Below are 16,561 nucleotides of genomic sequence, written 5' to 3'. Positions count from 1 at the left end.
CATTTCAGTCATTCTATATTTTTTTGGGGAAGATATTCAAAATTTAAATTCAATAGGGGTTGCCTACCTCAGTGAAACAGTTTGAGCAACAGCCAAATGAGAGTGTACAGCAATGCCAGGCTTCCAGTGCTTTCCTATGGATTTTGTGCCAAAATCACTACCTAATTATCTAAGGAACAGTAATCAGATTTCCTTAGTTCTAAGTAATCTTATTGATGTGCTAAGCTAAAGTTTATATTTTCAGGTCAATGCTTACTTTTGTCTGTTGAAAATTATGAAGTCCCTTTGTATTGACTCCAGGTTTTTCTGCAGCTGGCAGGCCTTATATTAAGAAAGAAAAAAACGATCAGTTAATGAGAGTTCATCATTGTAGTATTTGATGCAAGAAGCCACTAAACTTAGCAAGAAAGGCATTTCAGAGTAATTCAAAAGATTGATCCATGCACTAAATTATTAGCTGACTCTGTTGTCTATCTCTCTTAACAGAAACTAAATTTATCTAAGAACCTGGATTGAATGCATCAAATTTGATCAAGTATTATTTCTAGGTTATTTTCTTCAGTAGTTGACAATCCAATTTTTAGCATCCACCCTGATCTCTTTAGATCTTGGTTTATTTGAACAGAGGGATCTAGTAGTAGTAGGCTAAGGATAATGCCCTTCCTCAATGCATCTTGCTTTGTGAAAGTAATTGACTTAGTAGCAGTGATAATGAAGATACCGTAGCTAGAGTCAACTTATGGGCACTGATTCTATTCTTTTTCTCCGTAATATCTATTTTTTCTGGTTTTGTTTGTATCCAGTATTTGTGTAGAGAGACACAAGATAGAAAGGAGATACAAATCTGAAACAAGAAATCTCTATTTCTTAATTTCTTTCTTTTTCACAAAAAAGGTTAATGTGTTTTTCCTTGCTTTGCTATAGTTTTCATCCCAAAAGCTAATGAATCTAGAAAAAATTACCAAGATCACTGTACACTTACTATCTCTACCTTTCCTAGGCAGGGGTGGGATTAAAAATTTTTAACAACTGGTTCTGTGGGTGTGGCTTAGTTGGTGCGCGTGGCTTGGTCATGTTATTGGCTTGGTGTGGCCAACTCAATATCACTCACATCGAGGCATGCATCTCCTCGCCTGGCCTCTCATGACTGTGGGGATGCTGCAACAGTTGTGTGAAAAATGGTCATAAGTCACTTTTTTCAGTGCCATTGAAACTTTGAATGGTCACTCCACACAAGCAAAGTACCAGCAAAGGAAGGAAAGAAAACTCCAGAGAGGTTCCTGAGACAGAAAATTTAGTCCTGCCAAGAATGTAATAAGGGTTAACGGAGAGGCAGTTTCTGTAAGCAACACCAGAATGTTTCCTTCCTACCTTCCTTACAGGATTAGGCCAGTAATTTCTTCTAACAACCGGTTCTCCGAACTGCTTAGAATGTTAACAACCAGTTCTAGCGAATAGGTGCGAACCTGTAGAATCCCACCCCTGTTCCTAGGGTTTCTTTCTATTTCCCTCACCAAACTTAAAGGTAGCTAAAAAAAAAAATCCAGAAAATTCTGTTCTATTCTATTCTATTCTATTCTATTCTATTCTATTCTATTCTATTCTATTCTATTCTATTCTATTCTATTCTATTTTTTTATTCTTATTCTTTGCTGTCACAGCCTTGATAGAATTTAAAATAGCTCATAGAATTTAAAATAATCCAAAAATCACAAAAGTCACAGCTCATAGAATTTAAAATAATCCAAAAATCTAAAACTGGCATATCTATGGGCCTTTCCCCAATTTTGTAAATGTTTCAAAAGGTGCTCTTACATTTAAAAAAATATTATAAATATACTGTAGCACCAATTCATCATTTAAATGCCAAGAATGAGAAAGCACAGAGGGTTACAGGCTGCATATTTTGGCTGCTGTCCTATTCATTTGGGGCATTACCATTAAAGTCAGTGTGATTTAGATCTAAGACTTCTGTCTTTTAGATCAATATACCTAACGAAACTGGAAGACATTAAAATGCAGGCACCCTTACAACAGCCAAACATCTTTGGGGCAATTCAGGCATCCAACTTTCTCTGCCTTACCTCTGAGGACTCATTTTTGTTGCTTTCCTTCTCTTTCTTAGCCAAGCGCTTCTTCTTTTTATGAAGTGGCTTGGACTCCAGGATCATTTCTTCAAGTTCAAAGGTTGGGTCACAGTTTAACTTCCCTTTCTAGTGAGGAAGGCACATACAGAGAGAAATTGTTATCCTTCCCCCCAAATAAAATAAACTAAAAGAAAGACATTTGAATGGACAAAGCTGTTCATTCACACCATAGAAGTAAGCCAAAACAGATCCCTCAATTAAAATTATTAGGACTCTGAAATTTCAAAATTGTTTAATATAGAGGAGAGCTTGAATTGGACAGCTAGGATTAATAATTATAAGAGTATAAAAGCCTTTAACTCCACAAACACAAAGTCCCTCAGGCTGCAATAAAGAGAGCACACTTCAGGTCCTTTCATCAAGACACATCCCCCTAATGGGACCTCAAGGGCATGTCTTCTGGGTGGCAACCCCTGATTTTTAAAAAATTAGTGTGTGTCCCCCATCCCGAAACACTGGCCGATGCAGGCCTGGAGTCCCAATTGATTGAGTTGCTATATATTTTAATCTGGTTGCCATTTATTGTATCATGTTGTTTTGGAGAGGGAAGGTACTTGTTGCTGAGTTTTGGGAAGCCCTAGAAATGTTATGAATGGATGGATGGATGGATGGATGGATGGATGGATAGATGGACTAATTGTTGTACAACTTAATTTATCTTAATATTTAAACCTAAACTACTGATTTTGGGTTTTAAGAAGTTTGTTTCTCTTCAGACTTTACCTTGTTGGTGTGTAAAATGTGCATGGTGATAGTTTATTGCTTTATACATTAAGAAACATGCCATTATTATAAATCTAGTTTCTAAATTAAGAAAACATTCAAATTAAAATTCTTACATTAGGAAGAAATCCAGGCAATACTGTCTTCTGTAAAACAGCATCCCAGTTGATATCAGCCAAGTAAGGAAACTCCTGGATATGATTCAGTTGAAAAAATCTTTCCTCTGAATTTATTTCCACTAACTAGAGATTGGAATTAAAGCAGTTTATTAAGGACATCAGAATAGAATAGAACACAATTGCAGACTGAATACAGAAAAGGAAGATACAAGCCTCTTTATCTCAGTCATAATAAGGAACCTCCAGTCCATGAATTTTTACAGTTCAAGACTTTCCATGCAGCCCATAGAGTTGTTCATGTATCCTGCTCTGACTTTTCCTCAAATTCTAAGCTCCTATCTAGCACTTCTAAACTTTTTAAAAGATTACAAGAACTGGTATTGTTGTTTCAGACATAAATGTTTGTATCAGTAAACTAACTGAAGGAGGATCAAATAAGAAATGCCCAATGCAGTGTTAGAGCAAGAGTTTCCTATGTTCCTAAAATGATCTTGGATTTTAGGTTTTCCTGTATTCCTAAAATCACAGCCAATCAAATGCAGTGAGTGCATGGAACTATTTGATGTAAAATAACCTCACACTAAGTGTTAAAATGCATTCCATTGTTTGGGGAGGGGGGGATGTAGGATGACCCATATAGCTTCCATATTTAGCAGCAGCCGTGAGCTCTAGTAATGTCCTACTCCTGGTGGAATGAGTCAAAAAGCTTGGAAGGCTTAGTATCTTAACCAACATCTGATCTCTAAAGCTCACTCACCTTTTTAATCAATGAGATCATATCCTGTGACCAAGCAGCAGGATACATGATGGTGGCTGTCTTGTACATATGCAAAATTTCATTGGCAGAATTACTAGAGCGAATGTGGTATGGTCTCTGCAAGGAGAGAAGAAGGCAAGGACACTGAAACACAATCGTCATCCAACAAGAACAGATCAATGAGTTCTCTGTTTTAGGTTACAGAAGTTTTTTTAGAGGAAAAACAGTATCACTTTGTTGTAATGGGCTGGCAACTTGTCCAAGAGACTTCACTCTCTCTTCTCTTTCCTCAGGGTCCACTAATGTTCTTCGTTAAGGCATTGGGGACATTGGGAAATTTTTTGAAGTGAACAGATCAACAGAGGAGAGGAAGACAACAGAAAAGTAACACTTAAAAAGCAACATACCAGCAACAGCAAGACATCAAGGAATGTCCAATTGGTGTTTCACTCAATGCAAATTGAGTTCACTTTAGTGGCAGGTGTGAATTCTTTAAACATCCCTAGAAACACTTAATATTTGTATTTTTTTTCTGAACTGAAATATATTCTCTTTTAAAATAAGACAAAACAGAAGTCAAACTGACAGTTTTAAAAATGCTCTCAAAATGTTTTGTAATAAATCCTCAGGACATAAATATTTTCCCAGCATTCCTGCAATAGTGGGGCTAATCCATTCAATTTTGAAAAGAAAATTAAACAACAGAAGACTGTTTCCAACCTGTTCTTGCATTGTATTAAAGAGCAGCACAAATGGTGCCAGCCTTTAGAATTTGTGCAAAAATTGCAGAACAAAATTGCAACACTGGGAGATACAAGCTCACCTGACATGTTGCCTATGCCTACCTTAGAAATTAAAAGCAAAACCTTTAGCCACCTCTGAGCTTTTGTAAAGAGCAACACTGTCAAATTCTAGTCTCAATTTGCTGTCTGCTGCCACCAGTACAGCAGAATGACAAGCGAGGATGAAAGAAAATGTGTCATAGGCACGTAGGGGAAAATAGAGATGTTATTATTTCAGAATCATAAGCAACTTTAGCAACATTCCCTACATTTCCAGGATGCAGTTTGGTATTGTCTCTTTATGAAGCAGTTTAAGACATAGCTTCTCACTTCAATCATCTGACTACATTGGAATTTGTGTTCTTGAATTATGCAAGCTTTTCAATAGCATTTTTTTTTACAATAACCCAAGATTTTGCATTTCAAATAACAACTTTATCCAGAACCTATTTAATATTAGTTATGTGTTACAGAAAACAACCTGATCAAAATAGAATTCTATCAAGAAAAACAAATCAGATACAATGGGGAGAAAACAGAAACAGGAAGATTTGAAAATCATTAATCTAGGCACACATTCAATAATGTTTAACTTTGGTGTAATTTGCTTTGCGTGTACACAGAACAACAGCAAAGAATACAGAAAATACTGTATAAGCCACCATGTATTCAAGAAAACATTTTGCTTTTACAGTTTTTTTTAAAAAACAATATAACCTTTTGATTGAATCATAATAATTCAGTTTTGAAAATCAAGCAACTATTTAAGAAGTAATTATAAATTAGGGACTTCCGGTTCGGGCTTCTTTGGCAACGGACTGAAATCCACAATCGTGCACAGTTTTGATCCATGCTCACTGCTAGAGCGCCCCAAGCCACTTGGATTCAGGGCTAAGCCACCCCATAGAGGTGGTGAACAAGGGGGAAACTGCCAGCGGGGTTGAGGAGAGCCGCATCTCTCCTCCTTGGCTGGCCATTACTCTCTTTCCCAAAGATCGTTGCAGCGGTGGTCAGAAATGGCCACCTCAAAGAAGAACCCGACCGGACAAGATTGTGCAGGAGAAAGTTTAAAGGAGAAAATTTGACTGACTGGGTTGAACAGAGAACATCTATTTAAGATACCTGGGACTTAAATTTTAAAGACTAATACTACTCCTAAAAAAGATTTTAAGTGGCGAAAGAGAAAGGGAAAGGAAACAGAATTGGCTTTTTTTCCTCTCACATTGACAGTTTCAATTGATTTGTAACATTAAGAAGAAGAGATCTGAACAAGAAATTGATACTAATCCACTTTGACATTAATAGGCTTTTTTTAGCTGAAAATAAAGTGTCAAAGGGATAAAGATTCCTGGATAATGTAAAAACTTTTTTTTCTAAAAAGAAAGAAAGTAGAGGAGGAAAAAAGGAAAAAGGAAGGTGGAATTTGGAAAAATGGAGGAGTCCACCTGGAACTTAAAAGAATCGATAGTGGAATTTTAACAAGGCTTGCAAAAGATACATTGTAGCTGAAATTTTGTTACAAGACAAAAAAGCCCCTGGAAAGAGAAAGTGAGAAAAGAAGCAAGAAACAGCTTTGGATTACTCGATGATTCCTGGAACTTTGGATGGTGGATTTCAATGAAATAAAATAAAATCAATTGGGGGTTGTTTAAAAAACTTTAAAATGGCATCACTCCTTGAAGAGTTAAAAATGAGACTTAAAGAACAAAAAGAAGAAGCACAAGATGGAAGAGGATCTTTTGGCTTCGTATTTCAATTTTTAGAAATGGAGATTTTGAACTACGAAAAACAACAAGAAATGCTGGCAGAACAAGAAGGGTGGGATAAAGAAGAAGCCATCTTTAATGACCAAGCAATTTTAGGTGGGGTAAAAAAGGGAAAAGGGGGAAAGGGAGTTAAAAACTTAAGACTTGAAGCAACAAGCAAAAAAAAGAGTAATTTGAAAAGTAATCATAATATCAGTAAGAAGCAGAAGGGAGGATCATAGAAGGGAGAATCAGATAGAAAAAGGAACAAAAATGGGAGGGAGAAGAAGAGGGGGAAGAGGGAAAGGAAAAGAAGCTACAAAGGACAGAAACAAGATATAGAGGTCCAGGAAAAACGTACAAGAATTAAAGGTATAAACCTATTTAAAAGACACAGAGACAATGGTTAAAATTTAACTTAAGGAGAGGATTCTGTAAGGGTGCATGGGATAGCATTTTTATATTAAAAATAGAAAAGAGTTAGAAAATATGTTAGATGATTAAAGTGATAGAAAAAAATTGTATTGACATGTAATGGAATATTTGTTTGTAATTAAAACAAAGAGGATAAGAGAATAAGGCTCTCAATGATTTAAAAAGAAAGTAAAAAAACTGAAAAGAAACATGGAAGATTTTTATCAGTTGACAAGATGAATTTGAATAAGAATTATAACATTATTGATTACTGTTAACTATTGTTTTGTTTTTTTATTTAAAGACAGTAATAAGTAAAATATGAAATATAGATGATTAAAGTGAAAGACAAGTGATATTACTAGGTAATATTTGTTAATAGAAATGTAAAAGATTGTTATTAATATTAATGGCAGAGCTGTACTTGAATAAAATAATTATTTTATTTACTATTGTTATACATATATACACAGATATATATATATATATACTTGATTTTCACGGGTACAGGTATGCAGGTCTTGGCGTGTTCAGGTCTTTTCCCGTGTAAGATTGAGAGTATCTTGGTGACGTTTTGACAAGGTCCCACTGTGATGACCTTCTGAGTTCTATTGTTGTGACATCTTGGGTCTTGTGCTGTAATCTCCTGGGTCGTTGGCTGTGTTGTAACATCCTGAGGTTTTCTGGTGTAACCTCCTGAGTTCTGTGATGTGATACCCTGAGCGGGTGGCTGTGATGTGATGTTCTGGGTTTTGGTTTGGCTCCGAGTTTGAGGCCTGGCTATGTGTTCATGGCGTGTGTCTGTTTTCTTGGTTTGGGGGTTGGGATGTGTGATGCAGCTTGTGATGCAGCCATGGTCTGGTTTCTGGATGGTGGTTGCCTTACGTCTATGGGGTGGGTTTGGGTTTGAGTCTGGTGAGGGAGATTGGTGATGGCATCATGTGTTGTTTTGAGTCCGGGGTTGGTTTTCGTGGCTGGGACTCGTTTGTTGATAAGGGCTAGTTTCCAGATGTCTGGTAGGCGGGAGGTATCATCCCGCTTATTCATGTTATGGGGGTGTTTCTCTATTTTGATGGCTTCCCTGATTATTCTCTTGTTGAAGTGTTCAGTATTGGAGATTAATTTGGTTCCCTCACAGCCCATGACCCAGGTCATTACAACCCAGGAGATTACAGCACAAGACCCAGGATGTCAAAACAATAGAACTCAGAAGGTCATCACACAGCCCATTACCCAGGTCATTACAACACAGGAGGCTGATAGACACACAGCCAATACCTCAACCACACATATTCTTATGAAAAAGCCAGCCAATCTGCAAACCAACCTCCCCACCAGTATTTATAGAGAGACAGCAGCTCAGATCACGCTTTGCTCGCACAAGCACGAAGCCAAAAGCATCAGCCTGAAGATGGCGATTGGGACCTCGTCAAAACATCACCAAGATACTCCCAATCTTACATAGGAAAAGACCCGAACACACCAAGACCTGCAGATATATATACATATATACTTTTTTTTCTTAAGAATGTAGTCTGTATTTTTAAGGGAATGTACCAAGCAGAATTCGGTTGAAAATAGGTATGTGTTATAAAATAGAGGTTAGAAAATGAATGTTATAACTGTAAAGGTGCAACTTCAATTTTAAACAAGATTTGAAAAAAAGATACAAGGGTGTTACACTCCAGTTTAGTAATTACAGGGGAAAAATTGTTTTATGAGAAAAGATAATATGAAATTGTAAACAGGACAGACGAAAGTATAAAAATATTGATTAGAAAGATTTTAAAAATTAGAAAAAGATAATTGGATTAAGAAAGGTATGAGATAACTTAAAATAAGGCTATAGAAAGTAAAGAAAGGGAAAAGCTATTGAAAAAATTGTGAAAATAATTATAAGATATGGATTAGAATGTATAAGATGAATATGTATTGAGTTTATGTCTGTATGGAGAAGTGATAACCCGGGGTCATGGTGTTCTCAAAAAAAGATATTTTATTTGTATTTGTATGTTTTGTGAAAACCTAAATAAAACTTTATATATATATATATATAAACTAATTATAAATTAGGTTTTTTTCTCTCCTCTGCATAAGATGTAACTGGTATTAACAGATTAATATACCCCTTAAACAAACATTACTTTAAAACTAAAGAAAACAAATGTGTTGCGCTTTAGAAATTTTAACTACTTCCAATAATCAGACAAGCAACATGTTACTAACTTGGAATTGTCCCACATACTCAGCTCCAAGAAAACTATCCTACCCCCATCCCCAGACTGCTTCTAATGGGATCATATATGCCTAGATAATTTTTTTTAAATGGCACAAATACCCTTGAATAGGAAATTATAAATGTGATACATACTATCCCTAAGATAAAGAAAAAGAACAAATAAAAACTTGCCTATCTACACTATAATAAATTTCCTACTTTATTCATATGTTTCATAAAATGCCTACTGTCTTCTACACTATCCACTGCACAGTTTGAAAATATGTTATGACCCAATGAACCAATAAGGCAAGTTGCAGCATGAAATGTGTTGGGTTTCTAATTCACACACAGCAGTCCGCTTCTTCAGAATGATGGATCCTTGATCCATAATTATGAAAGGTCTTTTGAAGTATAATTCCATTTTCTTCCTTTATAGCTTTTGAATTGATATTTTGATGATACACTTTACAGCACACATTGACATTTATCAGACAATTAATATCTTTAAGCAGAGCAGCTTCTCTTTAGAATTTTAAGGACCCTACTACAGCTCGATTTACAACAGTTCATTTAGTGACCGTTCAAAGTTACAACAGCACTGAAAAAAGTGACTTCTGACCATTTACCACACATACTACTGTTGCGGCATCCCCCTGGTCACATGATCAAAATTCAGATGCTTGGCAACTGACTCAGGTTTATGATGGATGCTGTGTTCCGGAGGTCATGGGATTCCCCTTTTGCGACCTTCTGACACGCAAAGTCATTCGGGAAACCAGATTCACTTAACAGCCACTTTGTTAACTTCACAACTGCAGTGATTTACTTAACAACAGTGGCAAGAAAGAAAATGGGGCAAAACTCACTTAGCAAATGTCTCACTTAGCAAATGTCTCACTTAGCAACAGAAATATCGGGCTCAATTGTGGTTGTAAGTCGAGGACTACTTGTATACAGTGCATGCAGATCTGGAAAGCAATTGTTTCCGAATAGTCTAAACATGATGAAATGCTGAGTGGATAGATAAATGGATGGATTGGTCCAACAATACATATACATATTAACTGTACTCTACCCGGCCTCTGAGGAGTTCATAAGCTGTAATTCCTAATGACCACCAATCAACAGCATAGGAATAACCTGCAGTTTTTGTAGCAGTAAACATCTCAGGTGCTGCAAAAAAGAGAGAGAGAAATTTAAGGTTTGCCTTAGGATGGAATATTCCACAAGATGACTGATTTTTCTTTCTGTAGTCTAATCAGTGCTGGGATTCAGCCGGTTCATTCCGGTTCGGGCAAACCAGTTGTTAAATTACCCATCCCCGGCTATCAAAGTGGGTCCTGGGTGCTGCGCTGCAATGGAGGAACAGGCAACAGAGTGGCCGGTGCAAGGAAAGGAGCAGGCCACTTTCCCTCTTTCTTTTCCCTGCTCCTTCTCCTTCCCTTGTGCTGGCCGCTCTATTGTCCTTTTCTGCACTGAAGCGCCACGCCCAGGATCCACTTTGATAATAATTTGCTTACTCAAACTAACCCCGCAGTTTCCCCTACATTGGGCGCAGCTTTGATTGTGCTACCAACTTAATTATTTGCCCCTCTCACTTTTGCCTACAGACTGACCAACACCCCCTGCACACAGTTCCAAGGGGAGGGGGGAATCCCTCCCTCCCTTTCCCCTCAATTCTTCACCTTTCTGCGAGCTCCCAGGAGCATCAACTCCTTGTCTCTATGGTAACCCCCTCGCATTCCTGAGAAACCTCGCCTCTTAAAGGAGCCACATCCGGAAGGCTGAAACAGCCATGAGACCAATGTTCAGACAAGCACCCTTGGAAACAGCCTTTTGGCAAAAGGGTGGAAATTTAGCAACCACTTCGCCTAGGGTCAGGTTGGCCATCGCGGGAGGCTCGTCCCGCATATGCGCTGGAGCTGGAGGACAGGGATGGGCCACGCCTCCCATGACAGCCAACTGACCCCAGGCGAACCAGTTGTTAAATTATTTGAATCCCACCACTAAGTCTAATACAAGTTCTCATAAGAAATTCTCTCTAGGGTTATGCAATAAGCAACTCCAGCATATCTTGAGCTGCTGGGGAATAGAAATCAGTGTGCACTTCTTCATTTATGGCCTTGTTGGCTTCCCTGAGTTGTCTGAGGTGATCTGTGGGAGAAGAGAATGCTGGGATAGACAATTTTTTTGTCAGACTCTCTTTCTTATGTGTGAATTATTAGAAAGTAAGGAGAAATATTTTGCCTTTTTTTCAATTGATTTTAATCTGGACCATCATACTGCTAACTCCTTAATCAGAATCATGCTATTCTTTTTTTTTTTTTTAAACAAGTTTTATTAATTTTTAAAACACACAAATTGTCATTATTCATTACATGTTTAAACCTTTTTTCATTGTCAATTTAACAAGTCAGATAAATTATAATTCTGTTTTTAAACCATTTCCATACAACATACCAAAACCTCTTATTCAATTTCTCTTTACTTCTCTTTACTCTTATTCAATATCATTATTATTATTTCATCTGTTTCTTTCTGACTTAGTTACCATTATTCTCAATCTATATTTCTACAATTTTTAACTAATTCTCCCCCAAAAGACATATACACACAACACACAAAACATAAAAAAAAATCTTTTTGGAAAGTAACTTGGACCCAGGTGTCTCTCTCTTCATGGACTTCAATTATATTCATGCTCATCTTACATATCATTACTTATTTTATTTACCATTCTAAGCCTTCTATATTAACTTCCCCACATATTTCACACTTCTTACTTCTATCTTAATTAATCATCTTAATTTGAATCATTATATTTATATCTTTTGTCCATTTTTTATCATCCCTTTGTCTCATTCCTTATAAAAAAAAAAGAAAATAAGTTTCTCCTGAAATCATTAATCAGAGTATGATGCCTTTCTATCTCCCCCTAAGTTAATCAAATTAATCTTTAAAATAATATCTAATACCCAATCCGATTTTGCTTGGTACATTCTATCTAACTAATACATCCAACATAATTAAGTACATAATTAGACAATAAATCCAAATATTAAAAAAAGATACTATAATAAAAATTTTATAATAACATCAATACCATAGTCTTATTAAACTCTTTAATTAAAACAATATTCTAAACCTCCCCTATTATTAGGTTTTAAAGCCAATCATTTTTAAACATTTTAACATTTTAATCTCTTATCAACTCTTAAATCATTACAATACTACCATCTCATCTTATGTACCTTGCAAAATCTTTTTTTTTTTTTTAAAAAAATTATACTTTATCCATTATCCAAAAAAAATTTCTTTTTTTCATTTAATTTCAAAACATTGTAGCTTTTCTCCACCTTTTCCTTTCTTTCTTCTCCCAACAAACCTTTCTACCCCCTTCTTCTAGCCTCTGCCTTGCCAGCTTCCCTTCTCTGTCGTATTCCTTTTTCCTTTTGTTTACTATCATCATATTGGTTTTGCACCTTATTTTTCCCTTTCTTAAATGTTTTTTAGATCTTAAGTCCTTAAGTCCTTTAATTTTCTTCTTTTCTCTTCTTTTCTTTTCTTTCTCTCTTCCTTCTTTCTGGATCAAGTTCTGAGATTCATTAAAAATGGCTCCTTTCTTTCTTTCTTGTTCCTCTGCTGTCTTCATCTGTTGTAATGTTTGTTGATAATTAATAAGCGCCATTTCTAAGAAAAGGAAAGCTTCTTCCACACCATCTTTACCATTTTTTTGCTTGTTCATATTCTTTTCTTAGTTCCTCAACAGAAAGAGCCATTATAAATCTTTTCTTTTCTTTTCCCCTTCTTTCTTCTTACAACAACCAGAATATTCAAAAGAAAATAAAAAAAATAAAACAGTCCCAAAGTTATCAGTCAGTCCAAACCAAGGCAGAGTTCTCACTTTCTCCTTCTGGGGTAATATCAATCCAAGAGAAAGAAAGTCCAAATCTGTTTAAAATCTTATTGCAATATATTCTAGTCTTCAAATCCTTAAGGCATCTGCTCCAACAAAGTCTTAGCATACAAATGTTTTCTTTTAATCCTCTCTCTTCCCACTCATCGCTTAAAACCAATTTTCACCTAAAAGAAATAGGTTTCTTAATATCCAGTTATTTATTCCGTAGGAAAAGAGGGAAAGCTATCCTTTCAGCACCTTCAAACAGCCGCTTTTTCCTCTTCTGGCAGGTATTATTCAGAAAGTCATACTTTTCAGGAATTTTATTAGATATGTCTTAGAGTCCTAGGAGCCAAGAAAACTTTCTCCTCTCAATCACTTTCTCCACTTCCTCCTGCGCATTCTTACCCGGCTGCCAGCTTCTTTGTGGCGGCCATTACAGACCGCCGCTGCACCGTCCTGGGAAAAGGGAGTTCTGCCGGCCGGGAGGGAGTCTGCAGCACCCCCAAACCCTTCTCCGGATCCCCTACTCTTCAGCTGCCCCTGCAGGGCAGCCTAGCTCCGCACCCGGCTGGGTCGGAGCCCCAAAACGGCTAGCGCGGCAGGATCGCGCAGCTTCGCAAATCCCTGCCGCTCGCGAAGCCGACAAACCGGAAGAATCATGCTATTCTAATAATGGCATTTGGAGGACAGATAATCAGAATCATGCTATTCTAATAATGGCGTTTGGAGGACAGACCTAGGTCAAAATTGCATTTCCCACTTATTAAAAGTCTTTCTACTTTGTCTTACTAAATTTTTTAAAAAAAGAAGAATATGAGAACCAAGAGACTTCAAAGTTCAAGTAGTTAAAAAAACATTCAGAAGGTCACTACACAATGTACTATACTTTGTGCTCTTAAACACTTTGCTCTTACTCTCACATAAAGCTTTTCACACCTCCTTCTCACAACCTCCAGGTTACATTTTGATGAACTCATTAGCTATTTGACATAGAAACAAAAGCATGAAAATGGTCGCCTTTACCATGTTATTGTTGTTGTTGAAGAAGAGCACATTTTGCATCTGCTTAATAGGTATATGCATAACAAAATGAAGCCTGAACATAATTCAAGTTATCTGAAACATTCCTTCATATTTTAAATGATTATTTCTTTGAGGGAAATACTAGCCCTACCCTCTAGCCCACTGAACTATTCCAACACATTTTAAAGTAAAATATAATATAGAGAGAGTAAATAGAAGTGGTCAGGCAACAGACACTGACTGTATGTAGTTTTAATCCAAGGTTAGTATTATCACTGGCCTCCTCCTCCAGCCATATTGCTGGCAAGTGTATTGAACAGAAAATAGCTGCAATTAATACTTTTTTGATTCTAAGAATATGTGATGAATTGGTTACAATCTTCAGTAAGTAACAAGAATAGAGGCAATAACAGTGGTTCGAGAGGAAGCATCAATAAATCTAATTAATGTCACTATGATATTATAATTTGGTATAACCTGTCAAAAGTGATATTTTGGCCCCATGTGTACCTTAACATCAATGTGGGATGGGTGATCCAATTATGACTCACATAGAGAAATCCAAGAACTCTATCTATAGTTTTGGATTAGATTTGTAGAATTTCATGTAGGTAAACTGAGGTCAGATCAGCCATCCATGCAAGGACTTTAAAGGTTAGCAGAACCAAAGCCATTCCAACTCTAGCACATGTAAGGCCAGATGAGCCTTGAAGTATTTTCTGAATCAGACTCTGTTTCTTAAAACTGTTTTAATATTTACTAAGAAGGAAGCTTAAAATGTCCATTAAAAACAAAACAATGTCATGCAAATAGCTTGGATCCATTGTCTACTCACCCATATATGGTTTCGTGCCAGCAATGTTGGTAACCTGCATATCGTTAGTTATCACTGTAGCAATATTGAAATCTGTTACATGAACATGCCCTAAGAATGATATAAAAAGATAAATTGTCAATGGAAAGTTTCTACCATATATAACTATAACAGCAGAGGGAAGCAAGGAATTTTATGTGGATTATGTGCTATGTTCCAAACAATGGATAGATTGCCTTCTCATTCTTTGAAGTTTTTCATAAAACATTATAGAACCATAATGCAAAATTTTGCATATACAAAAACCCTTAGAGAAAATCTAAGAAAGGAAAGGGACATAAGAAATCCTCATCCTTCCAGGCCACTTACAATGCTCAAACTAATCTGTCATGATTAACCAAGCCATATTTTTGACAACTACATGGAACAGTATGAGAATATTGATCTGCTCCTATCTGGACCACTAGCTCAGCATAAGGTTTATTCATTATGTATATGTTGCACAGAAAAAGAGCATGGTGAAAAGAGCTTTATAGACCTTACCTTCAGGAAAGGAAGTAGCATGGGAATTATTTTTAATATGGATCTGTAGCTAATATATCAGGTGAAGTCTGTGGCCAGAACTGCTTTCTAATTCATTTCATTTGGTATGCAAAAAGCATCTTTTCCTAGTAAGTAACAACAAAGACCCATCTACTAATTAAATACTTGATTTTTTGTAATGTGCTCCAAGCAGGGCTGCCCTTATACGATGGAAAACATTGCTATTGTTTCTACTTTCCTGATGGACGTAGCCCAATCATATCTCATATCATAGCTGCAGAATTCCCACTATCTATTCAAATTGTTTGGGAATGTCTATCTTAGACAGCAACTGGTTTATCTGTCTACTACTCTGTGATCATATTAAGAGCAATTGCGTTCTTTTCGCTGATGATGTAAAGCTGTTCAATACCACAGACAATACTGCTACCCTACAAAAGATCTTGACTATGTATCAGAATGGTCAAACAAATGGCAACTTCAAATCTCAACAAATAAATGCTCTGTCTTACATATTGGCAAAAAAAATCAGAAAATAAAATACAAGCTGAATAGTCAAGATCTTGTTGATGACCCAAGCTCTGTAAAGGACCTTGGAATACTCACCTCTAATGATCTAAGTGCTAGAGCCCACTGCAACTACATAGCCAAAAAGGCATTAAGAGTTGTTAACCTAATCCTACGTAGCTTTTTCTCTGGTAATATCACACTACTAACCAGAGCATACAAAACATTTGCTAGACCAATACTCGAATACAGTTCATCAGTCTGGAACCCACATTACGTATCTGATATTAGCACAATTGAGAAAGTCCAGAAATATTTCACAAGAAGAGTTCTCCACTCCTCTACTCGTTGTAGAATACCTTATGCCACCAGACTTGAAATTCTAGACCTAGAAAACCTAGAACTACGCCACCTTCGGTCCGATCTAAGTATAGTATATAAAATCATACCTTGCAATGTCCTACCTGCCAATGAATACTTCAGCTTCAACCATAACAATACAAGAGCAAGCAATAGATACAAACTCAAGTTTAATCGCACCAAACTTGATTGCAGGAAATACGACTTCTGCAACAAAGTGGTCAGTGTCTGGAATACTCTACCCGACTCTGTAGTTTCTTCCCCAAACCCCAAAAACTTTAACCTTAGACTGTCTACTATTGACCTCACCCCTTTCCTAAGAGGACTGTAGGGGGCGTGCATAAGCGCACCAATGTGCCTACCGTCCCTGTCCTATTGTTTCTCTTATTCTTTTATTTTTCTTATATGTACCCATTTCATGTATTCACAACTATGTATACACTTATACTTATTATCTTGTAAACAATTGGCAAATCAAATAAATAAATAAATAAAATAAAAATAA

General features: G+C 36.4%; 1 protein-coding gene across 1 annotated transcript in view; it reads right to left on the bottom strand.

Annotated features, from left to right (window-relative positions):
* The window catches only part of STK32A (serine/threonine kinase 32A), an 81,720-nt gene that overhangs the window by 1,523 nt on the left and 63,636 nt on the right, over positions 1–16,561 (bottom strand). The window contains exons 7-12 of the mRNA XM_026685505.2: positions 14,668–14,757; positions 9,984–10,081; positions 3,747–3,863; positions 2,987–3,112; positions 2,085–2,213; positions 257–321 (exon numbers count right to left, since the gene is read on the bottom strand). Of these exons, the coding sequence (XP_026541290.1) occupies positions 257–321; positions 2,085–2,213; positions 2,987–3,112; positions 3,747–3,863; positions 9,984–10,081; positions 14,668–14,757 (625 nt within the window). The remainder of the gene's footprint in view (positions 1–256; positions 322–2,084; positions 2,214–2,986; positions 3,113–3,746; positions 3,864–9,983; positions 10,082–14,667; positions 14,758–16,561) is intronic.

The sequence above is a fragment of the Notechis scutatus genome, chromosome 2 (assembly GCF_049901735.1).
Source record: "Notechis scutatus isolate UNSWTSFEM ecotype Mainland chromosome 2, rNotScu1.2, whole genome shotgun sequence".
Lineage (NCBI taxonomy): Eukaryota > Metazoa > Chordata > Lepidosauria > Squamata > Elapidae > Notechis > Notechis scutatus.
The sequence above is the reverse complement of the archived record's forward strand: the minus strand, read 5'-3'. Positions and strand labels throughout refer to the sequence as shown.